The following is a 24,691-nucleotide window of genomic DNA, read 5'->3' as shown; positions in this document are numbered from 1 at the left end:
TTGAAACCCTAACAAGACTTTCATCTTAGAACCATTATTTCTTAATGGACTTGGATAAGGGCAATGTAAAAGAATGGCTTTGCTTTGCAGCATTGCGGCATGCGGTAATGACTCGTCATTAGCGCGTTGGGCTTTGCTTTGCTGAATCATTACACATGTAGACATTTAAGGCATTTCCAGTGTGACTTGATTGTTTTCTTGAAGCACATTTCGTGTTTTATCTTATGCTAAAGCAACATAGATTTTTTCCTCCCACTTTCATGTATCTTTATTATGATTCTTTCTACTTGACCATCCAGTAAAACTATAATAAATGAGATCATTCACACACACGTACACACACACACACACACACACACACACACACACACACACACACACAAACTCTTTCAACTACATAATCCCAAAGCAACCCTACTGCTCAGAATGCTACTCTTCTGGCTCTCAACTGCTGCAAACGCTTTGTCCCACAGTTCTGTGAGTTGACGCAGATCAGCTGGATGGCACTGAGAGTCTCTCATGCAGGTCCTCACTCATATGTCTGGCAGGTTGAAAGAGCTGGGACAAATGGCCTGGCAGGGTCTCTATCTCCCTCCACATGACTTCTCCATGAGGCCAGCTTGAGCTTTTTCTTCCATGAGGCAGCTGGCATCCCTCAGAGCAAATATGGAAGAGGACCAAGTAGAAGCTGTGAGGCTTCTTATGATCTAGTCTTAGAAGTCTCAGAACATTACTTCCCCGCACTGTGCTGGTCAAACAAGTCCCCAGGGCCCATTCAGATTCAAGGGGAGAAGGAGATTGTTCTCAGTGGCAGGAGTAGTAAAGTATTTGAGGCCATTTCAAGATACTTGTTCCTATTCTAGGTTAAATCTAAAAGAACTATGGCTCCAAAAGATTAAGAGACTTACTTTGGAGAAGGACAGAGGTTTTCCAGTCCAGTAGTAAGTAGTCTTTACACTATGCCATGGTGCCTTGTCTAACATAGTACCTATTTTTCTGTTCATTCTGGCATAGAGATGTGAGTGGTAAGGGGGAACCCGTCGAATAAGTTCTGTGCCTTCCTAAATTATTCTAAGTTTAAGAACCTTCAATCCAGATGGAGATGTTGTAGGCAGCATAGAAGTCTCTAGTTGCCTCTTTCCTCCCTTGTCTAGATATGGGTGATTTCATTGTTACAATAACATTTAAGTAGACAAATATGATCTTTGCCTAATTTAATACTTTAGGATTATCTCAATACTCTGTTTTAATTAGCACTCATGTCACAGGGTTGAAATTCACATCCACATAATTGCTCACATACTTTAGTCCTATAATTTTCCCTATTTCTCAAATTGATCTTAATAGCTCAAAGAAATAGCATGCAGGTAGAAATGCTTGATTTTAACTCATGGGACAATTTGACACCTGCTAATTAGGCAGGTTAAACTGAGGCATTAGTTAACATGTTTCTTTGGCTCATGAAATGATGGTTCTTTTACCTGGAACTCTTTGAATTATCATCCCTTCTCTAGGATCGACATGTATGTGGAGGGCTTAAAGGATCTGAGTGACATGATTATGTTCTTTCCACTCTCTCTGCCTGAAGAGAAGGAGATGAATCTTGAATATATCCTTGAAAGAGCCACTACAAGATTCTTCCCTGTCTATGAGAAGGTAAGCAACAAACTTCTGCCCTGCTCTATGACATGGATCAAGCGGGAGAAAAAACAACTAAACTAAAAATAAAGAACTTTATTGGTGGATAAACATCCCAAACACACTTTGTGAAAGCAAAATTCTTCCCCCAATTACCATTATAAGACAAATCTGCCCTCCCTCCTCTCACCCTAGTCTTCTGCATTATATATTTTTAAGGATTTCATACATAATTCCAGCAATATTTATAGTCCTAGTGCTGACAGAATTTCAGTTACTTGATTTAATTATGGAGTAAAACAGAGTCTTATAAAGAGGATTCAAGGGGGAAAATTCCACACTAATTAGAGAGGAAGGGGTGGAAAGGATGGATGTTACTTCTGAAATACACTGGATAGTACAGGGCCCAGGGCAGTTCATAAGGCTTATCAGAATTCTATACAATATTCTAAAAGTTAAGAAAAAAATTGTTCTAGAAATAACACTATTTTCATCTATCTCTGCATTTTTAACAGCTGAAAATAATGTCTGAAAACCTTGAGTTTTAAGCAAATGCTCAGTGTCAGCCCTAATACAAGGATCGGATGACTTCTTTAGTATCAATGCACTTGACCTCCAGCTGCATTCATTATAATATCAGTCAACATAGGAAAGCATCATGAAAAATGTTAAGGTTTTGGTAAAAATGAGACAGGTCAGTTTTCCAAACCTACCAGCAATGCTGATTTAACCCATTCTTTATGAGTTGAGTACCAATGGTTATAATTGAAGGATTTAGTACATACATGGAAATATATTTATCATATTAACAATTTTATAGTCTAATCATATAACGTAGATTATTTATTTGATGTTTATGTATTTAGAATAGATGACTGATACTCTAACTTCCTAGGTTATATTTTTTCATTTGTTACAGTGAGTTATCAGCCCCCTTGGTCCAAGATGGAAGGCAAATCAAACTGAACAGTCTACACCTCAGGCTTTCTCAGTATGATTCCTTCAAAATCATTTAAAAGATAGTCTCTGGGGCATCTGGGTAGCTTAGTTGGTTAAGCGTCTGACTTTGGCTCATGTCATGATCTCATGGTTTGTGAGTTTGAGTCTCACGTTGGTCTCTGTGCTGACAGCTTTGAGCCTGGAACCTGCTTCAGATTCTGTCTCCCTTTCTCTCTGCCTCTCCCCAGCTTGCACTCTGTATCTCTCTCAAAAATATATAAATGTTAAAAATTGTTTTTAAAAAGATAATCTATTCTGATGTAATTAACATATAATTTAAGAGATCTTGATCTTATAATTTTACTAATATTGGTAATGGAATCAATGTTTAACACCACTATTTCCAATGACCTAAGTGTTTGTTGTGGGGTGCTATGAAGAACAGAGACTTCTCTGGTGGCTAAAAATCAACAACAATGAGTCAGCAGCATCAACAACATCATCATCACCAAAACAGTGTTAATCATATGATGGCTCATTTTTGCTTTGTGCCTACTTTGTGCTAATCACTGTGCTATGCATTTTGCTTACATGATTTCATGTAATCTTCAGAACTCCATCAAAGATGTGACATTGTTATCCTCATTTTGCAGATGAGGCAATCAGAGCTTAAAGAAGCAAAGTAACTTGTCCAATGTCATACAACTAATAACATTGACACCTACAGTCAGGTCTCTCCAACTTCTGATCCCATGTCCAAGCATCACAAAATCACAGAGGGTTAGAGCTAGAAAATACTTTAGTGACCTACTACTCCAACCTTTAATATTCAGTTGATTTTTAACACAAAGTGACCCATAAGTCAGAGCTTTATTAGAAGAAAATTTGTGGGGTGCCTGGGTGACTCGGTCGGTTGAGCATCTACTCTTGATTTCAGCTCAGGTCATGATCCAAGGGTCATGGGATCAAGCCCCATATCAGGCTCTGCACTAAGCACCAAGCCTGTTTGACATTCTCTCTCTTTTTCCCTCTGCCCCTTTCCCTCTCTTGCACACACACTCTCTCTAAAGTAACATAAAAAATTTTTTAAAGAGAAGAAAATCTGCTTATAGATGAGGTGTATGTCCCTTTGAGAATCGTGTTCTCCTTCAAAGAGCAACAAATCTAAGGAGCCTGCCCTGAGATGGTGTGAGGAGAGAATTATCATCGCAGACCCAGGAGAACCACCAATCCAGGCTGTGGGGATAAAATTATTCTATAAAGGTTCATAGAGTACATACAATGGAAAGAAGACAAAGGCGTATGTGAGATTAGGCTGTTTCTGGTGTTCAGAATACTCAGGAGGATTCGGACTAGTCCACTTCTTTCGATGAACAAACCAAAGCCCTCAGAGATGGGATTTATTTGTGCTCACACAGCTAGCCAGTGGCCAAGATTAGGAACCACACCTTTTTTAAAGACTTTCTGCCAATCACACTGACTTTAAATTGCCTTGCTAGTATAATCCCTAAATCCTCTAATTCTTCTCAACTATCACGCAGGCACTAAGAGACAATGGGCAAGATTTTCTTGTGGGCAACCGGTTGAGCTGGGCTGATATACAGCTCCTTGAAGTCATCTTAATGGCTGAAGAGTGCAAACCCAGTGTCCTCACAGGCTTCCCTCTGCTACAGGTAACGCTCTCCAAATAGCTCCCAAGAACTGCAGGAAGAATGAATTTTTATCATTTGCTTGTTCTTTCTTTCAGTCATTCTAATTCTTATTCTCATTCTCATTAGCATTTAAGAACTTACTAACTTCTTTTTGCCAAGATACAAAGACACTCTCAAAGAACACATCAAGTGGGTGAGACAAGCACATAGACAGGTAACCTCAGTATAAGGTAGTGATTTTAAAAATAAAGAGAGATACGGGAAAATAGAGAAGGGCATGTGGGCCAGCACGTGGATCTGGGGCAGACTTCTGGCAGGACTCAAGTCTCAAAGGTTTTGCCCAGAATGTGGCAGGACCTCAATAAAATGGCTTTCTTGCTCCAGATAAGGTGATGGGAAAACATTGAAGATACTCTCGTCCTAACACAGCCATTGTTTAGCAGTAACCAGAGCCAGTGACTATACTCGCAGGTGCTAAGCATTGTACCAAGCACTGAATGCACAGTACTTCATTGATTTCATTTCATCCTCAAAGTGGATAGGAAAGGACTCCAAGGGGTCAGAGAACTTTCCTTCAAGTCACACTGTCAGTAGGTGACAGGACTGGTGTACAAACTCTCAGCCTGACTGATTCCATGGCCTGCATTCTAAGACACTTTGCTATGTTGGTGGATTCCTTTCTAACCTTTTAAATATATGCTTATTTAAAATAGTTGTAATCCAAGTTATGGTAATTCTGCAGCCTCCATGTCCCACTTCACATTACATTATGTGCATGTTTTGGTATTATTATTTAGTCTGCCTCATTTTATACAATATGGTCTTATATTTTTTGAACAATTTTCATGACGATATAATATTCCATTTACTGTGCTCCAAATAACTTATTATTTTTCATTTATTTTTGAGAGCGAGAGAGGGAGAGCATGAGCAGGGGAGGGGCAGAGAGAGAGACAGAGACAGAGAGACAGAGAGAATCCCACGCTGGCTCCTCGGTGTCAGTGCAGAGCCTGATGCAGGGCTCGATCTCGTGAGATCATGACCTGAGCCAAATCAGGAGTCTGACACTTAACCCACTGAGCCACCCAGGTGCCCCAGAATAACCTAAATAGTGAACATCATAAACAACTTAAATATTCAATATCTGAGGAATGTCTACATAAATTAAGATACATTTATCGGGTAGAATTTTATGCAGTTACCTAAAGGTATATTTTCAAAGATTACGTTACAACATGGAAAAAATGCTTAGGACATAAAATCCTTATGACATAAGGACTTCTATTTATTAGTTATATATCAGGATACTCTGGAGTATTTGCTTTTATGAATAATGTTGCAACAGCATCTTCATGGGTATAAATTTTTCCACATTTAAGATGGTATCACTAGGCTGCAATCTGAAAAATGGGGTCACTTGGTTATAGCCTATGAACATTGTCGTGGTTCTTGAGAAATATTGCTAACTTGCTTTGTACAAGTCATCACTTTGTAAGCCACATCAGGTACGAAAATTCCTTTTTCTCCTCTACCTCTCCCAGCGTGAGAAATATAATTTTTAAACACTTTGTCTCATATGCAAAAATGTACAACGCTTATATTTTGTCTATTTTGCCATATTCTCTTTTAATGGATTGTATACTTCTGCATTTTAGGAGTTCAAGGCCAGAACCAGCTGCATTCCCACAATTCACAAATTTCTCCAGCCTGGAAGCCAAAGGAAGCCTCCACTAGATGAAGGCTCCATTGAGACCGTGAAGAACATATTCAAATTTGAACGTGGCATGTTTCTTAAAAACATGGCTACTATAGTAGCTGAGTATTAACAAATCAAGAGGTCTAATGGACTCCACACGTTTCACTTCACATTTGTAGGCATACCCAAAAAGGTATCGTAAGGTCAAGTTGATAAAGATAAGCAAAAGGAAATAAACTACCTAACATTTGCCTGCAAATCAGACAACACTTTTTCTGTGTGTGTGTGTATGTTTATAAAACAGTAAAACACCAATCCATCAGAATCATCCAAATAAAGATTCTTCTCCATTCTACTTATTGCAAAAGAGTAAAATCCTATGTAAGTCAACGGGTATCAATGACTTCTTTAAAAAAGGAAAAACCCCACGTAAATACCAACCGTCATACATTTCCACATCCTTTTGGGGGAAGGTCTAGGACAGAGCATAGCTTCAAACTGGTTTCTTAAGTGTTCAGTCACTAGAGTATTTTATAGATAGAGCATATATTTTTATCACTAAGTTCACATTTAGTTTCTTCTTCAGTATCATAATCATACTTTGAGTGTAAACTGTTGTCGGTCCAAATCTGAAGGGTCTTTTCAACCATCTCTATAGTCAGCAAATGCATAGAGCACCCTAGTGATAACCACTTTTTCCAACCTTGCCTGTGGTAACAACCTCTTTGCACCATTAGGATAAATGGGATTTCTTTTAAAAAGTAGAATATTTTTAAAGTATATCCAAGGATTTTGTCTGGGTTTTCTATTTGGTTAAACTGGTAGCTTCCTTCCTTCCTTCCTCCCTTCCTTTCCTCCCTTAACTGAATTACTTATCACTGGAAGTCTAATAACTTCACTGAAAGTCAGCTGGGAAAGGCAACTGAACACAACCGTATCAACTCTGCTCTTCTCAGTCGGGACTCCACTCCCCATCTCGTGCAAAGAGTGGGTTTGAGATCTGAGATCACTGAGTAGGAGCAATAGGATCAAAATTGAAGACTTTGAGAGCTTTAAGGGATCTTTTTCACCGTTTAGTCCAAATTCCTCCTTAAGGATGAGAAACTGAGACCCGGAGAGAGGAAACGACCTTCCAAAGAACATACAACCTGCCTGTGGGAGGACTGGTCTGAAACTCAGGTTTCTTGATGTTCCGTCTGGGGCCTAAAAGTAAGTGCCTTGGACATTAAGTCATGACTGTTCCTAAAAATGATGTGGTGATTTGGGGACAAAGTCATTTTTGTTTTAAAACTATTACTGTCTCAGTGAGAGAGAGTATCTGCTCCTGAGGAAGAGTTCTGGCTTAAAAAAACCTCCTTTCCAATCACTTTCATTAATAATTGAGCATTTAAATGTTAAAAATCATTTGGGAATATATAGAGAGGACACTAAGATGAGAGAACCAGGTTTAAAACAGAATGCATTTTATTTGGATACTGAAAGCATTGCGTCAGTATGCAGAGTGTGCTGAGAAAAAATACCACTGGCAGCAGTACAATCAAAATGGAAGAAATATACTTTCTAACATAACACAAACGACAAACGGACCCATCAGTATTTTGTAAAGTTCACTTTGGGCACTCCATTATCTGATAACTGGCAGTTTAATTTAAACTTCAGATACCAGTAGGTGGAATTATCAAAAAATAAAACACTCCACACATATAAAAACTAGACGCAGCAAATGAAAGAGAGTATAATGATTTAGTAAATATTTTTAATGAAACTATTATCGGATAAGTAGAAAAACAGTCGAGGTTTTATTTTAAAAAAATAATCCCTCAAACTAGTGTTCATATTGAAGGTTTCTGTTGTTTCTAATGTAGATTAAGACACTTAACATTCCATGCTGGAGTTTATCCTTTTTTTTAAGTTTATTTATTTAATCTGAGAGAGAGAGAGAGCACAAGTGGAGAAAGGGGAGAAAGAAAGAGAGAGAATCTCAAGCAGACTCCACACCATCAGTTGCAGAACCTGACGCGGGGCTCGAACTCACGAACTGCAAGATCATGGCCAGAGCTGAAGTCAGATGCTGAACCGACTGAGCCACCCAGGCACTCCTGAAGTTTAACTTTGAAATACTAAGTGTATGCTCTGCCCGTTACAGTAGAATCCCATGAATTTAGTTTTCAGTTCCTCCAGATTTTCAGAGCAGCAGTATGACAAGTCTCAGAATCATCATGAGGCTGGATTAAAGTAAAAGGGCAAAGGTCAGGTCACACTTACATGGCATAAGACAGGTTCATATATTCACCAAACCTGTACTGTTAGGAAACTTTGGCTTCCAGGATTCTCTCTTGCTTCTCCTTGGAGCAGGAGTGATCTCGTTATCCCTGTAAAGGAACTTCTCAGACCTGGCTGAATTAGCTACTTAAAAATGTTGATTGATTGCATGAGCCAAATCAGTACTCATTGTTCTGAAAATCTGGGATGAGCCTTTATAAGAGAAAGGTTTGAAAAGAAACACAAATCTTTCATAAGCTAGTGAAGGCACATGGCTTGAAAAAACAGGGGCACCTGGGTGGCTCAGTCAGCTAAGCGTCTGACTTCAGCTCAGGTCATGATCTCACAGTTCATGGGTTTGAGCCCCGTGTCGGGCTCTGTGCTGACAGCTAGCTCAGAGCCTGGAGCCTGTCTTTGCATTCTCTGTCTCTCTCTCTCTCTCTCTGACCCTCCCCTGCTCGCGCTGTCTCTCTTTGTCTCTCAAAAATAAATAAAAAACAAAAAAAGAAAATAAAAGAAGAAAAAATAATCAAGGAGCAATTCTGGGGTGTTATTATTATAATCTCAGCTACTTTCTGTTGATTGGGGCCTTGTCTTCTTGACCCATGAATCCTGCTTCTGATTCTTTCTATCACTAAATATCATTTTTAGAACACAGCCATCACTGGAAGGCAGTACTTTCTAATCACATTCCTCTCTGACACCCACCCCCAATCAAGCCATAAACTTTATACATAGCCACACCAGAAGTTTATATAGCAAAGTAGAAATTACTCATTGCATTACCACCTAGTGATAAACACTATTTAACAGTTTCAAGTATTTCCTTCCTATCTTGGTTTTTAATACAGAAACTTTTGAGATCACACTATATTTGGTTGTTTATTATGTTTTCATCTTCTATTGTGTCATTAAGATTTTCTAATGCCACTAAATAGTTTTTGAAAACGGTACATGTAATGCCTGCTCAGTAGTTCATTAAGTAGACAAAACATGTATTGAAACATTTCCTTATTGGTGAAATTTTTAAAAAATGTTTTTTTATTTTGAGAGAGACAGAGAGAGAGGGAGGGAGGGACAGAAAGAGGAAGTGAGAGAATCCTAAGCAGGCTACATGCTGCCAGCACAGGGCCAGACATGGGGCTAGAACCCATGAACCATGAGATCATGACCTGAGCCAAAATCAAGATTTAGATGCTTAACCCACTTAGCCACTCAGGCACTCCTTAAGTTGTTTCTAATTTTTTAATTCACCATTTGTTCCATTAGAAATAAAGTTGCAGGGGCACCTGAGTGGCTCAGTGGGTTAAGCGTCCAACTCTTGATTTTGGCTCAGGTCATGATCTCACGGTTCATGGGTTCGAACCCTGTGTTAGGCTTAGTGCTGGCAGTGTGAAGCCTGCTTGGGATTCTCTCTCTCTCTCCTTCCCTCCTCCTCTCTCTCTCTGTCAAAATAAATAAATATATATTTAAAAAATAAAGAAAAACAGGGCACATGGATAGCTCAGTCGGTTGAGTGTCCAACTTCAGATCAGGTCATGATCTCACAGTTGGTGAGTTTGAACCCTACACTGGTCTTGTTACCGTCAGCCTGTCAGCAGAGAGCCTGCTTCAGATCCTCTGGCCCCCTCTTGCTGCCCCTCCCCCACTTGGACTCTCTCAAAAATAAATAAATATTTTTTTAAAAAAAAAGAAAGAGAAAGTTGCAATAAGCATCAGTCTTTGTATATATTTCATTATTTCTTTGGAAATTCCAAAGTAAAAAAGTAAAAATGTGTAACAAAGGAAATGAATATGTTGAAGGCTTTCAACATAATAAAGGCAGCTTTTAGGAAAAATTAAAAATGTTACCTGTAAATTTTTACTTGGTAATATGCTTAATATCATGGATAGAATTACTAGGATCAAATTAAGGGAAATAAGAGGCTCCCTGTTACCTTTTTAAAAAATACTAACTTTCCTCCCTTAAAAACTCAAAAAAAAAAATATAGCAGACTACCATTCTGTCTAATGCTCTAAGAGAGACTAAGTATCAGATGAGTAAATCTTGAGGAAAAATGAGGCTGAATTTAGTTCTTTATTCTGAAAAAGGTAGGCAAGTACTTGTGATCAGACACTATAGAAACCCAATGAGTCCTCCACAAAAATGTTCATAGGTACATCAATACCAAAGATTGACTGGATGTATGATATCTTAAGGTTTTACGGTCATGTTTATTGTCATAAAACTTACTTTGACCTTTCAAATGAAAACTGACTCCTGCCAAAAAGTCAGCACTTCAAAATAATGGCAAAAATCAGCACTTCAAAATAATGGCAGAAGAAAGTAGAGATCAAAATAGTTTTTCTTACCTTAAACCTGCAACCAGACCAGCTGGCATGATTTTCTTGGATCTCTTATATCTCACGCCCATTATGGTGGCCAGGAAGAAAGCTGTAACTACAAACCAACCAAACCAAGGCATGAACTGCAGTTGCAAACACATTCTCAATGCTTGCTTATATTTAAAAAAAATGTGTGTCATTTGAGCTTTAAAAAAATTTTTTTTTAATGTTTATTTTTGAGAGAGAGAGAGTCAGAGCATGAACAGGAGAGGAGCAGAGAGAGAGAGAGGAGACACAGAATCCAAAGCAGGCTCCAGGCTCAAACTCATAAACTACAAGATCATGACCTGAGCTGAAGTCGGATGCTTAACCAACTGAGACACCCAGGTGCCCCTATTTCAGCCTTTTGATATAACAACTACTGTGTGTAAGTACTGAGTTGCTATCTTCTTGAAAAGATAAAGTGCTCTATTAAAAGACTTTATGAACTAGCTTATTAAAAAGGTGTTGAGCAAATAAGGATGTTAAAATCTATTCCTGAAAGATCTTTAAAAGAAGAAGTCTTGGTTTAACTTAAATATCTAGAAACTCCTGGAAGGCTAGGATTGTGTCTTCCTCAACTTTCTTCAGGAACACTAGGCGGTATGTCTGGATCCACAAGGGGAAATCCAATAAATGCTTAGTTCACTGAAAGTAAAGAAAATAATCAGTATCTTTTTTTTTTTTTTTTTAAGTAATAACAATAGTTTAGGTAATAATATTAAATTTAGAAGCATACCAGCCTTTTAGGAGCTGAACCAATATGGAGAGAGAGGCTGTTTTTTTAGGGCACTGATGTCACAATTTAAAAAGAGCTTTCGGGGCGCTTGGGTGGCTCAGTTGGTTAGGCGTCCGACTTCAGGTCATGATCTCACGGTTGGTGGGTTTGAGCCCCACGTTGGGCTCTGTGCTGACAGCTAGCTCAGAGCCTGGAGCCTGCTTCAGATTCTGTGTCTCCCTCTCTCTCTCTGACCCTCCCCTGCTCACGCTGTCTCTCTCTCTTTCTCAGAAATAAATAAAGCATTAAATAAAAATTAAAAGAAGAGCTTTTAAGGAAAAATCGCTTGCTGATATAAAAAAATGACTGACAATAAACATGTGAAGTACTTAAACACAAGGATAAAAAGCCCAGTATATCCACATCTTGCTGAAATGTTTCTTCCTTTGACATTATTTCATTACTAAAAACAATCTCTAGCTCCTGTTTCAAACAAACAAACAAAAAATAACACACTAAGTCTCTTTCTCTCCCTCAAATACTGAACTGATACTGTCTTCATTTGTATTTTCTTCCATAACCCACCAAGGCACTTTGAGTAATGATCAAATTAAACTGAGAACAATTTCCAAACCTCCACTGTATTTCAAGCTGGACTAAAGAAATCCAAGCATCCCGGGCCTTTAAACACACACGGGCCTCCATTTTTACTGTGGACTTTCCCTTACTAAGCCCAACAGGAGAAGAAGCTAAAAAAGAATCAGACTTGGTTTTTCAGATTAAGTCTTAAGGTAAAACAGGACCTAAAAGCTGCTTGTGAATTAAATAAAATGTAAGGCGGTCTCTTTTTAGGTATTTTAATAGCATCATGAAAACTATGCTAATATGCACTTAGGGAAGTTAGCAGAAAATCTGGGCATAACTCCTTGATTTTTCTAATTTTATTTTTCTAGTAATAAGCTTCATAGAAATATGTTCTGTGTTTGAAGGCCTGGTAGCAATATCCTGATTTTTGACTGGGTCTGTCTAGAAAGGAGTAAGAATTGTGTTCAGACTCGACATATGCATACGTACTTGCCATGTAACTGCATGTTTTCTAGGATACCTGGCATAGGGTATCAAAAAAGCCACTCCCACGGATCAACCCTTCATAACTGGAAAAAATACCTTACTTACACAGTGACAGTTTTACATCTCGCTTGTCATTTGAGACTCGGTAAGCTCCATAGCCAGCCAAAAATCCAACAAAAAGACCACCGACCAAAGATGGAACACCACCTGGAAAAAAAAAATAGGTTCAGAAAGAGAATCCCCAACTGAAAGGAATTCCTTCCATTCCTTCAAGTGTGATACATGCATTTCTACTTGAGCATTGTAACTAGACAAAGCCAAATTAAATATCAGTCTACTCATGAATAGTTTCTAGGATAAGACTGTTCCCTGCTGAACCCCTAATGCAAGGCAGAGGAACCCCAAATACACAGCAATGTCAGGGTTAGACATGGCTTGAGGGAATAAGAAAGCGTGCCTGGTGGTAGTGGTTTTGACCTTGGACAATTAGTTGACTTCTTTATACCACCCTGCTCCCCCCCTTTTTTTTCTCTTCTCTTTGTCTCCATCTTTTTACTCTGAGGTTGTGATAGTAAAAATAGGATGCACCAGTATTTAAGCTCATGGAAGTAGAATGCCTGTGCATACCAAGCAGTGGTTCTGTCCTGAATAATTAATAAACCTTCCAGCCTCAAGATGTCAGGACGCAGGTATGATGGTGACTTACTGAGAAACGGGAAGAACCAGGGCACTGATGCAGCCAGCCAGCCACCTACCCACCCAGTGCACTCCCAGATCCCAGCTCATTCATCCACTGCATCAGCGTGCTGTGACCAGCACTGAGTACTTCCTGTGCACTGGCAGTGGGCTACATGCCAGTGACGCTGTGAACAAGATACACAGTCATTGCTTCGTGGAGCTCACTCTATTTAGAATCTACCAGATTGGAATCCGTTGGGGTAGGGTCAAGACATCTCTATTTTAAAAATATCTATAGGAAATTCAGATTGCAGCCACCGTTAAACCATTGCAGTTAGGAGTGTGCGCATGCACATGCACACGCACACACACACACACACACACACACACACACACACAGCACTATTCTGAATGAGGTTAGGTTCTAGTCCTAATTCTTCCATTTGTTGCCTGCAGGACTTTGGCTAAGTCACTTAGTGCTCTGAGTTTTGTCAGTTGCAAAATAGAGTTAATAATATATGTGTCAAATATATAAAAGTATACAATGTTACAGTTGGAGATAATATTAAATTCCTCATTGTTCCTCTCTTCCGCAAATCTATTCTGCAAACACGGCAACATGATCTCTTAAAAGCATACGTCCAGACAGGTCACTCCCCTAATTGAAAACCTTCAATGCTTCCCACTGCACTTAGGGAAAATCCCAAGTCTTCTCTACTACTGGAGCCTTGGCCTTCTTTCAGTTCCTTGAATATGTCAAACTGTTTATTCCTCATGGCTTCCAGACATGCTGTTCCTTGCCTGGACTGCTCTTCCCTGCACTGTTCACCTGGCCAACTGCTGCTCACCTCTAGATGTCTTTATAAATGTTAGCTCCTCAGAGATGTCTTCTCTGGTCCACTATTCTGAACGAGGACCCCTGTCAAAGTCTCCCACTATTCATCAACATAGATTTGACACCTGCCTATATATTTAAGGTCAGCCTCCTGACTTGCTTGTGAGAGCCATCTCTTTTCACTCACTGCTGTTTTCCAGGGCCTGACATGGTGCTGGCTACTTGGCAGCACAAGATAAACAGTGACAAAACGCATGCCTGGGAACTCCCTGTTAGGGGTCATGTTTAAGCAGAAGATGTCAGATTAGAGAAGAGTGAAGGGGATTTAAGCATCTACTGAAACACATGACTAGGTCACCTTAATTAAGGTGTCTTCTCACCATGACTCTTGCCTGTACTCCCTGATGATTTCTGCACTGTTAAGATCCCCCCCAACCTCCCCCCCCCGCCACATCCACCTTAAGTGTGGGAGGCGGGAGTGGTGGTGGCCAACCGAGTCTTGGTGAGGTCAGGCAGCAAACAGTGGGAATGGGCGAACAGCCCACATGAATGAGAACCAGGAAGGCTTCTGGGGGACTTCGTCCCGCATGAGGAAGGAGCTGGGACCATGGGCCTCTACCTCATAACAAAGCCACGGCTGGTGGAAGGCAGCAAGATCCTGCAAAAAAGCTCACTGTCTATGCTGCCCATGGGGGGGGTGCTACAAAAAGTGAAGCTCCAAGCTCTGTCCTGCACCCCCTTCCTCCCAGTGCTGACCTGGTGGGGGCAGCCTCGGTAGGGGAGTTTCAAAGGAATTGAAAGGTACACATGGGGGCTTCCTTCCCTCAGAGCAGGACACCAGCTCTCCTGCTCCCCTCTTCTCCAGAGGGGCTGCTGTGCCCTGACCTTGAACTGGAGTAGGAAGGCGTGAAGCCAGGTTCAGTCCCGGTACCGGAGAAGGCCAAGTGAGCCTTCTGGCCATCTTTGGCTTTGGGCACTGGCCACCTGGCGCAGAAAAAGCCTCAAAATCATAATGTCTTCCTGGTTATGCACTTCTCTGGGGACCTATATGGGAGAGGGGTGAACCCAGAACTCGGTACTCAGCATCTGCTACGGTGCCACCTCTTTCTCTACCCCCGGCAGGAAAAGAAATCCGTCAGTCCTTCACTTTGACCCATACTATGCCTGGCAGCTGGTCTAGTCAGGATTCAGATATACTTGTCCTCTTAACAAACATCTTTCGGACATCACATGATTAACCGACCCAACATTATTCTCAATAACTGTCCCTTGAAATGGTCTCCTGGCCTAAGTGCACAGGATTCATGTCTAGGGAAGATCTAAGTAAAAACAGAAAGAGTTGACTCATTTTACACAAAAGTTCTAAGACATCGGGGCCACAAACAGCTTAGAATATAATACAGGATATAAAACTAGAAGAAGGTATTTTGCTCCACTGGCCCACAGAGCCTCTCACTGGCAGGACAGTAGCAGCCGAAACAAGGTTATTAAACATTTCTTCTGGGCCAGGCACTATGTGAAATGTGTTACATGCATTATCTTATTTAACCCTAACCAGTTAATATACGAATGAGGGATTAAACCCAGAAGCTAAAACAATTCACACGAGCATCCGAGTATTCAAGCTAGTAAGCAGTAGTGTCACGAGCAGAATCTAGGAATCCTAATTCTGTGGCCTGTGCTCTTAGCCTACATTATACAAGAGTGGGCTTCTTTGTGAACACATGCCCCCGGGGGCTTCCAGATCACTTAGTTGGGGGCTCTTGTAGGAGGCCAAGCAACCATACTGTGCAGCTGAGTGACAAGCACCTGCCCTCCGAGTCCTTACGGCGAATGTGATTTCATTTGTTCCTGAAGGGATCTGGGTTAGAATGTAAAGTAATCCTTGTCTCTCCTCTCCTTGCCCCGCCGGCTGCCGCAACACACACAGACACACACACACACTTACACACACGCACACACACACACACACACTGCCTTCTTCCCACCCCTGTAAAAGGTAGGCAAAACTGTCCAAACGTGCTATTCTGTAACAAGAAGTTATTTGGACACATCTTTAACAGTGGAGAAGTTTTTCAATAACAATCCTATCAGAATTTTAAACTGAGTCCTCCTTAAAGTAGATCATAAAACATGAACTTTTGAGTAGTGGTTTACAGGTCTTTGGTGCTGTGATTTTTTCCATCAAATACATATGCACGATGCTACACATATTGAGAGAGAAAATGAGAACAACAAACAAAAGTCTAAGTGACTTACAGGCTCTTATGAATCTTAGAAAATAATCTGTTTTGGGGCACCTGGGTGGCTCAGTCGGTTAAGCGTCTGACTTCGGCTCAGGTTTGTGGATCGTGGGTTTGAGCCCCATGTCGGGCTCTGTGCTGACATCTGAGAGCCTGGAGCCTGCTTTGGATTCTGTGTGTGTCTCTCTCTCTCTGCCCCTCCCCCACTCGTGCTCTGTCTCTCTCTCTCTCTCTCAAAAATAAACATTAAAAAGAAAAGAAAAGAATCTGTTTTAATCTGCCACCCCTGAGTCTCTACAGAGACCTGTGCTTCTGGCCTTGGACTTCTTAGCAATCTCTAAATAAGGAGAAACTCTAATAACTCTCTGCCCCTGGCTTTTTCACTCAAGTTGAGGTCCACCAATGTCACAAATATAACACTCTTTGAAATATAACTTCATTTTTAAAATTTCATGAAAATATTGGAAACAGAAATATGAAACAACATGACTAAAAACACTTCTACTTTAAAACAAAGTAAAAAATGAAACTTGGCCTTTTATTTTTCTCCATGAAAACCCTTTAATTTATCAACTGGGGTTTTTCTTCTTCTTCTTTTGGATACAGATGAAGAGACAACTTCAGATACGATACCTAAGTATTTAACAAATTTTCCTTTGCAAAACATAATCTCAACATAATTCAGTTTTTGAACTGTATGTAAACAAACAAAAATCCTCATGTGATAATAAGCAAGTAGCCCTGAGGCAGGTAAATCAATTAATTACGTAATTGATAATGATGGGTGGAGAGAGACCCAGAAAGCTGGGTTGGAAAGCTGTGGCACCCACCCTACTTCCCTCTCCAACTCCCTTCCCTGCACCACATGTGGTCCTCAGCCGCCTCTAGGACATCTTTAGCTTCTTGTCTTACTTACAAACCCTCAGATAATCTCAGCACAACCACCATCCTCCCACCAATTCCTTTGAGGAAAAATATGGATAGGGCTTACCTCTTCGCTTATATCCCAAAATGCTTCCAAATGTCACAAGCGCCGCATAACCAAAACCAATCAGGTCCATTGGCAAGGTTGCGATTCTAAAGCCTGGTAAAGGGGTAAGTTTTACAAAATAAGCTCTGGTCTTCCAGGACTTGCAGTGCTGTACAGCAGACGAGGTGGATGTGTTAATGAGCCCTAAGAGGAGAGGCACAGGCAACATAACAAGCAGTGGTGCCTAATGAGACATGGGAGCCTGAGGAAGGATTCCTAGAGTAAGCTGGGTCCCAGCTGAGACCTTGGGCAGAGAAGGAGTGAGCCAAGCGAAAAGGGTGGCAAGGAAGGGTGTGTTCTAGGCAGCAGGGAAAACGTGTGCAAAAGCCCAGGGGCACGACAAAGCATGACATGTTTTCAAAATGGATGGGAGTTGTGAAGACTGGGGTGCTGGTGAAAAAGACAGGGCCAGGACACATGTAAGCCCTGTAAAGGGAGGCTGGGTTCTGTCTCAAGAGCAGTAAGGGATGAATGGAGGGGGCCTCACACCCAGATTTAATTCCAGCAAGTGCTTCCTGGCTGCAGTAGTGGGAGAGGGGATGGAGTGAGGCAGGAAGATAAGCTCAGCAAGAGATGATGGCAGCCTGGCCTGCAGACATGGCAATGAGGGTGGGTCAGATTTGAGAGAGGTTCAGGAAGTAGAATCAATTAAGTCTGGATGTGGGAGTGTGGGAGTAGGGGTGGGGAGGGATAAGTCAGTGATGACTCACCTCAAGATCTCTGGCTTGGACCACTGGGAAGGAGAGGTGGGAGGGAGGGGTCCTTGATGCTATTCTGCACAGGGAGCACTAGAACAGCAGGAGGCATGTGGTGGCAGGAGGAGGAAGGCCACCAGGAATGATGGGACCTATGTGAGACACAGTCTAAGATGCCTGACACTCAGTGAGGAAAACACCCTTATACAAAGATCTGAAGCTTATGAGAAATCACTCATCATCAGGTAGTAATTTGGGGACCTAATTTTCTCGTTAAACCAACCACCTGGCATAAAAGGCTGATTCTTCTCCTTCCTCTGAGCCCCCAGCTCTTCTGACCCTCTCCTGGGGCCCCACCCCTTTCTACCTGGTGTAGAGTTACTTAGGTTGGGCTCCTTCCCTCCCTCCCTCCCAGCCAGTCAAGCTCCTCCAGGGCTAAGCTCAAGTTCAGTTCATCTTCCTCTCCCACAGCACCAAGCTCACTGCCATGCACAAGGCAGGTGCTTAGAAAATACTTGCTGAATGAATGTGTGAGTGACCCAGAGGAACAGCTGCCTGAAGGAAGACATTCTGTAAGTGACCCTCAGGATAGCTCTATTGCCAGGAAACAGCCTGTTCCTTTAATCTCTTTACTGAACTGAGTGTTCTAAGGAGGCTAAATAAATCTATTCTCAATCCTTGCAAGAAGTTTCTGTACTCACAGGGAAAATGCACACAAAAAGCAATCACCCTTCTTGTTCCATTTCCATGGCAGGGCCATATGACCTGCCCAAAACCACACTTGAAAGCAATGAAAGTTGGAGACGATGTGTGATGTGCGCTTTGCATCACAGGCTCCGATCACAAACGCTATGCTCGGCACTCGGAAAGGCCAGAAAGCATTTTGGGTGCAATGCAGCAAAATGATTTATTGCACCGCGTACAAAACCAGATGACAGGGCCGTGCCTTGCCCCTAGTCTTCCAAAATTTAGAGAACCCACTAAGAGATTTTTCTGTAAGCGACTACATAAAAAGCTACCTATCTTTGTACTCGTTGGGGCTCGAAAGACACATTTTCGACTAAAGTCTGGGTTGTACTGGGAAGGTTAACTATTTCTGCAATGGTCCGAGAGCCCCATCCCTTCCCCATCTGTCCCTAGCTCCAGGAAAGTAGGAAGGACAGGTGGGAGATTCAAGACCATGGAAGGAAGAAATCTGGGGAACCCCCAAGATACGGAGCGAAGCGATCCTTGGAAGAAGCAGCCTCCATCCCCTTGCAAAATCCTCCCAAGGTCCTCAGCATCTTTGCTTAGATCTGTGCCTTTACAAGAAAATTCAGGGTAGGATGTTCTCGACTGCGAGGTGTACAGCTCCCCCGCAGCCCCGAGCCCTCCCCGCGGCTTAAAAGTGAAATTTCCGGGGCCAGCCGCAGGCTAACTTGGTACCTGGTATCCGGAAACGGTCCCCGCTGCCAGCGCCTTCCTACTTTGCGCTCTACCTTCCCGCACTCGGCCCAGGCAGCTGGTTCCGGGCGGCGCCTTCCCTGCAGAGCGCATGCGCCACGGCCTTCCCTCCGCGTTGGGTGTGACCGCGCAGGCTCGCGGGGCTGAACCGAGGAGGCCGGTCCCCTCAACCGCCACCTGCTCCGGTGACCAGGCTTTCTACTCTGGCCCTGAGCCAAGGGCTGGGGTCAGCCGACACCTGCCAGACTGGGTGGGGGGGGAGGCGGGGGTGGGGGGATCCGCAGAGAGTGGGTTTGGGTGTAGCAAGGATCCAAAAAGGTGGAGTTTTAACTGTGAGGCTCATTCATTACTCGGGGGACATTTGGGGACCTTACAACAGCAACCTAGGCCTTTTACAAATTCGATTGTCCTCATTTTCAGTGTGGGGAGCTAAGGTGAAATGATTTAGTTATCCACGGTGTTAGGTGGGGTATAAAGATTAGAGTCCAAGTTTATCTGGTTTCAAGGCCCGAGCACCCTGCAATCATATCACACTATCTACGAGGTCATGTACATGTGGTGGGGAGGTCAGGGTCCTGGTTTTGTACTTAAAGCCTAGGATTTGCTGGGAGAGAAAGGTATAGACTGACAGACTTGGAAGGCACTTTAAGTCATGTCTAGTCCCAGGATAATCCGTGCCCAGGAATGAACCTTAAATAGATTTAGAATTGGCCTCCTGGCAACTCATCTCATGCCAATTTTGCCAGCTAAGTGGCATGTGGTAGCTCCAACCCCACTCTCTTCCTTATAGAACAGCCCTTCATAGATTGGAAGGTGGTCATCTAGGAGCCATCAAGCAGCTCTAGGGGTGTTGCTGGGCTAGGAATGATAGTTTCTTAAAATTAAAAGGCCCCTAGATATACGTTAAATCTTATGAAATTTGTTTGCTGAACCTATTCCTTGTGCTTAAAAGTGCTTCAGGGAAGTAAACTAACTTATGAGAAGCCTAAGTCCCAGGGAGTTAATAGGATTGCTGAAGGTTCACAGGAGAGTTTATGGCAGGCACTGGAATATGGAGTGGGGGAAAGTGGTTCCTGAAATTTGGCTCTGGGTCCCAGCTCTCCTTTCCATCTCATTCTATGACCATTCTTACCCTAGCCTTCCCCTCCTCCCTCCATCTCCGGATTCCCAGGACACTTTGCCTATTCAGAATAAAACTAAAAACCCTCTTGGAATGCCTCAGTATCTTTACCTGATATGACCTCCAGTAAATAACTTACCCCCGAATTTCAGTGCCTGGATTTTTAAGATGCTGCTCAGACTAGGTGTTCTCAGAGATCCCCTCCACCGCTGTCACTGAGGTATTAGAATACTCAAGGCATTTTCACCTGAACCTAAAAGGAACAACCCTCTATTATGGGAATTCCATATTGTTGGACATGTGGGATCAGGAAGATTCTTAGGCAAAGGGGCCAGTTTCCTCTCAACTCATATGCCAGATAATGGTAAGGTTAGAGCACGAGGCAAGGGTGCTGCAAAGCATATTAGTCTCCACCTATTTGTAAAGCTGTTTATTTATGAACCACAGCAGGCACAGAAGGCACTTTAATGTGCCATCAACCCCCTTTGGAAGTCTGGAAAAATACAATCAAATAGGACTGCCAAAGAAGCCAGTTTTATTGAAACACAGTTATCAAATTATTAAAAATGTAAATCTGTGACATAATAGATGTGCTTCTTCTTTAAATTACAGGATTTCGGAATGGGTATAGTAATTACCATAATTCCCAAGTAGTGCTACACATAATGCTTTGAAGTATCTGTAACATGTGAACGTCTGTGATTCCTAGTGATGTCAGAGCCACAGGTGCTAATACCACAGGGGGTTTGTTGACTATGAAAGAAATGCTAGACTTTAGTTGGAGGGTAGTGGATGTTGAAATTTCTTTTTGCCACCCAAGTTCTCAGATCTCCTGAATTCCAGCCTCAGGCCCCTTCGGATTTGCAGAACTCCCAATCCATAGTAACACAGGCTTTCCTAAGTGGTATATAGAGAACTGGAGAAGGGGAGGGCACAGCTGAGTCTGACTGACGGACAGACTGGCCACTCAGGCAGGACCTCACAGGAGGTCTTCCCCTCAGCGAGTGCTCTGTGGATCCTGAGCCTAATCCTCATTTTCAAATGTTCTGAAACTCAGTCTGTATCAGTTCTTCCATGGGCACCCTGGCTTTGGTAGATTAATCCATTAAAAACCAAAGGCATAAGGGACTTACTGACTTAAGCAAACAAACAAACAAAAAAACCAGCTTCAGGTCCGTGACTCTTCTCTTCCTCCAGATTCCGCAGGGATCCTTATTATTTAGGCCTCTGCTCATGAGTAAAAGAAATTTTGAACAAGCATCCCCACATGTGTGTATTTCTAAATTAGACATATACGGCTCTGCTAATATGCTGTGGATATTTTATTTTTAATTTAAATCTGAGTTAGTTAACATATAGTAATGGTTTCAGGAGTAGAATTTAGTGATTCATTGCTTACACACCAACAAGTATGCTCATATGCTCATCCCAACATTGCCCTCCTTAATACCCATCACTCACCCACCTCCCCTCCAGCAACCCTCAGGTTGTTCTCTGTATTTAAGGGTCTCTTATGGTTTGCCTCCCTCTCTGTTTTTATCTTATTTTTCCTTCCCTTCCCCTATGTTCACCTGTTTTGTTTCTTAAATTCCAATTATGAGTGAAATCATATATTTGTCTTTTTCTGACTTATTTCACTTAGTATAATATACTCTAGTTCCATCCGTGTTGTTACATATGGCAATATTTCATTCTTTTTGATCGGCAAGTAATATTCCATTGTGTATATATATACACACACACCATATGTCACATCTTCATCATATATATGTATATATATATAATATATATATATAATATATATATACACCACATATGCCACATCTTCTTTATCCATTCGTCAGTCAATGGACATTTGGGCTCTCTCCATATAACAGCTAGTACTGCTATAAATGTTGGGGTGCATGTGCCCCTTCAAATCAGCATTCCAGTATCCTCTGGATAAATGCCTAGTAGTGCAAATGCTGGGTTATAGGATAGTTCTATTTTTAATTTTTGAGGAACCTCCATACTGTTTTATTGAGTGGCTGTACCAGTTTACATTCCCACCATGTTGTGGATATTTTAAATACAAATGTATAAATCAAAATAGGATACATGATGCAAGAATTTAAAAGGAAAACATAAATATACTACTATTAAACAGATATCTCCTACCTTTAATTAAAAATGAGATATTGCTTTCTGTCCCATGGTGCAGTAGATTATTTTTATTCTTCCTGTCTTTTCGAATAATACTTTTCTGAACTACTTGCAGCCTTTAGGATATCCTTATTTTCTTTTATATAGGGTTAAAAATTGAATACAGGCAAATGTAAAATTCACTCTGACTTGTAGCTCTGCTCTCCACAAGCCCACATCATAAGGATTCCCTGCACCAGTCCCGTGTGATGGCATTAGGCTGAGTATTCTCCCAGTAAAATTGTCTGGGCATGCAATACTTAGGATTTTACTTACCAGCAGCTGCAGGTGTTTTAATTTGTAGGAATCAGTTTCCATTTCTCTAAGAATGTCCACCACTTTGTGTCCACAGTCCACAGGCTTGTTTTGACAGGGCAGCTGTCTGTTAATCAGGTCCTCTGCATCTGTAAATTCATCATATAGACTATCCCTGTCTGAAATGTCCATCCTTTTTAGGGGCACCTGGGTGGCTCAGTCAGTTGAGTGTCTGGCTTCAGCCAGGCCATGATCTCACGGTTCATGGGTTTGAGCCCCACATCGGGCTCTGTGCTGACAGCTGAGAGCCTGGAGCCTGCTTCGGAGTCTGTGTCTCCTTCTCTCTCAGCCTCTCCCCTGCTCATGCTCTGTCTCTCTCTCTCTCTCTCTCAAAAATAAATAAATATTAAAAAATTAAAAAAAAAAAAGAAAATGTCTGTCCTTTTTAAACACTCTGAAGCTTACTGGATGTCACCGTAAGTTAAACATCTCCTTCTTAGGGAAAATGGTGTTAAGGCACAGAGGTAATGTGAACTGGTAAAATTGAAGTTGGATTCCAAATAAGTTACTGTTTGAATAAAGAAATTAAGAAAGTCATATTTAACTTGATTGCCCTTTTCTGGTGACAGTTTAAAAAATTTTAGTTTTGAAACAGTCTTATTTCCAAAAAATGAATCATTTTTCCACCATATGAGTTTTTGTCTCAACCTATACATAACATCAAACCGCTCAGGTGCAGTCAGTTCATCCTTTTATAGGTTTCCTACTCCCTCTTCAAAGATTATCAAACGGTTTTGGAGAAACAAAATATAAATTTCTCTTTCCCGTTTCTCCACTCTCATCCTCAATATATTTCCAAATCAAAGAGGGACGTTCTTCTTGTCCTACATTGTGAAAGCATGATTTTATGGCAGGCCAACAGTTTAATATCTTTTCTATGGCTTGAAGCAAGGGCAGCCACCATGCAGTCACGTGTTTAACGAAGCTCTCTCCTTCCAGTTCTACAAAGTAAAAAATCTCATTAAGAGCTCCTGCACGTTTAAAAAAAATGTTTATTTATTTTTGAGAGAGAGAGCGTGTGGGGGAGGGGCAGAGAGAGAAGGAGACAGAGGATCTAAAGGAGGCTCTGAGCTGACAGTGGCAAGCCCACTGTGGGGCTTGAACTCATGAACTGTGAGATAATGACCTGAGCAAAAGTTGGATACTTGACTGAGCCACCCAGGCACCCTGAGAGCTTCTATACATTTTGAAGACACTGAAAAGTGACCCAAGCTCTCATTATGAAAGTCTCAAAATCACATCTAAGCAAATCACAACCTTTTTTAGCAACACTGTATATAAGATGTGCAAGACACTTAACAGGTTAAGATCTTTTCATTTTCTTTGGTGAGACACTTATAGTCTGAGATTTGCTGAAATTTACATTGGCACTGTCTGATGAATATGCAGATAGATGAGCTATGTCTAATTTGTATTTGGATAAAATATCAACAATCTCTTCCCTTATAATTTCAGCAGTTTCATTAAAATCCTCATAGAAACTCAGAAGACATGGAGCAGCTGGGTGGCTCGGTAGGGTAAGCCTCTGACTCTTGATCTCAGCTCAAGTCTTGAGTTCAAGCCCCACATTGGGCTCCATCCACACTCAGCATGAAATCCACCATGGAAAGGAAAGGGAAGGGAAGGGAAGGAAAGGAATCAAGAAGACAATTTGAAATCCCATTTTTTAAATCAAAATACCTAAGAACGAGGGAACGCTTTTGTTGCCCTGTTTGATGCATTGCTTAAAGTTGACAGACTGTAGAAAACATGACAGCTGGGGAGGAATGACTAACTCAGCTCTACCCCCCTGTAAGGGGCAAACACCTCTG

At 41.6% G+C, this 24,691-nt stretch overlaps 2 protein-coding genes across 2 annotated transcripts; one reads left to right on the top strand and one right to left on the bottom strand.

Annotated features, from left to right (window-relative positions):
• Positions 1 to 99: 99 nt before the first annotated feature.
• LOC120227464 (glutathione S-transferase-like) lies at positions 100 to 6,175 on the top strand. The gene is made up of 4 exons (XM_039225570.1): positions 100 to 104; positions 1,515 to 1,656; positions 4,119 to 4,250; positions 5,885 to 6,175. The coding sequence occupies exons 1-4, from the start codon at positions 100 to 102 to the stop codon at positions 6,053 to 6,055; spliced, it is 450 nt and encodes a 149-aa protein (XP_039081501.1). The 3' UTR covers positions 6,056 to 6,175.
• A 1,778-nt stretch (positions 6,176 to 7,953) lies between these two features.
• Positions 7,954 to 19,350, bottom strand: TMEM14A (transmembrane protein 14A). Its single transcript, XM_039225569.1, has 6 exons — positions 19,247 to 19,350; positions 17,837 to 17,973; positions 17,088 to 17,180; positions 12,446 to 12,547; positions 10,540 to 10,627; positions 7,954 to 8,150 (listed from the first exon to the last, which is right to left on the bottom strand). The coding sequence occupies exons 3-6, from the start codon at positions 17,155 to 17,157 to the stop codon at positions 8,111 to 8,113; spliced, it is 300 nt and encodes a 99-aa protein (XP_039081500.1). The 5' UTR covers positions 17,158 to 17,180; positions 17,837 to 17,973; positions 19,247 to 19,350; the 3' UTR covers positions 7,954 to 8,110.
• Between the last annotated feature and the right edge of the window lie 5,341 nt (positions 19,351 to 24,691).

The sequence above is a fragment of the Hyaena hyaena genome, unplaced genomic scaffold (assembly GCF_003009895.1).
Source record: "Hyaena hyaena isolate Hyena2069 unplaced genomic scaffold, ASM300989v1 scaffold_2359, whole genome shotgun sequence".
Taxonomy (NCBI): Eukaryota; Metazoa; Chordata; class Mammalia; order Carnivora; family Hyaenidae; genus Hyaena; species Hyaena hyaena.
Note: the sequence above shows the minus strand (reverse complement) of the source record. Positions and strands in the feature narration are given on the sequence as shown.

Excerpts from the sequence above, each read along its gene's own strand:
- LOC120227464 (XM_039225570.1), top strand. Across the intron at positions 1,657-4,118 it reads TCTTCCCTGTCTATGAGAAG|GCACTAAGAGACAATGGGCA; the intron begins GTAAGCAACAAA and ends ACTATCACGCAG. Across the intron at positions 4,251-5,884 it reads CAGGCTTCCCTCTGCTACAG|GAGTTCAAGGCCAGAACCAG; the intron begins GTAACGCTCTCC and ends TCTGCATTTTAG.
- TMEM14A (XM_039225569.1), bottom strand. The coding sequence starts at position 17,157 with ATGGACCTGATTGGTTTTGGTTATGCGGCGCTTGTGACATTTGGAAGC. Across the intron at positions 12,548-17,087 it reads TTTGGGATATAAGCGAAGAG|GTGGTGTTCCATCTTTGGTC; the intron begins GTAAGCCCTATC and ends TTTTTTTTCCAG. Across the intron at positions 8,151-10,539 it reads GGTCTGGTTGCAGGTTTAAG|CCTCATGATGATTCTGAGAC; the intron begins GTAAGAAAAACT and ends ACTTTAATCCAG.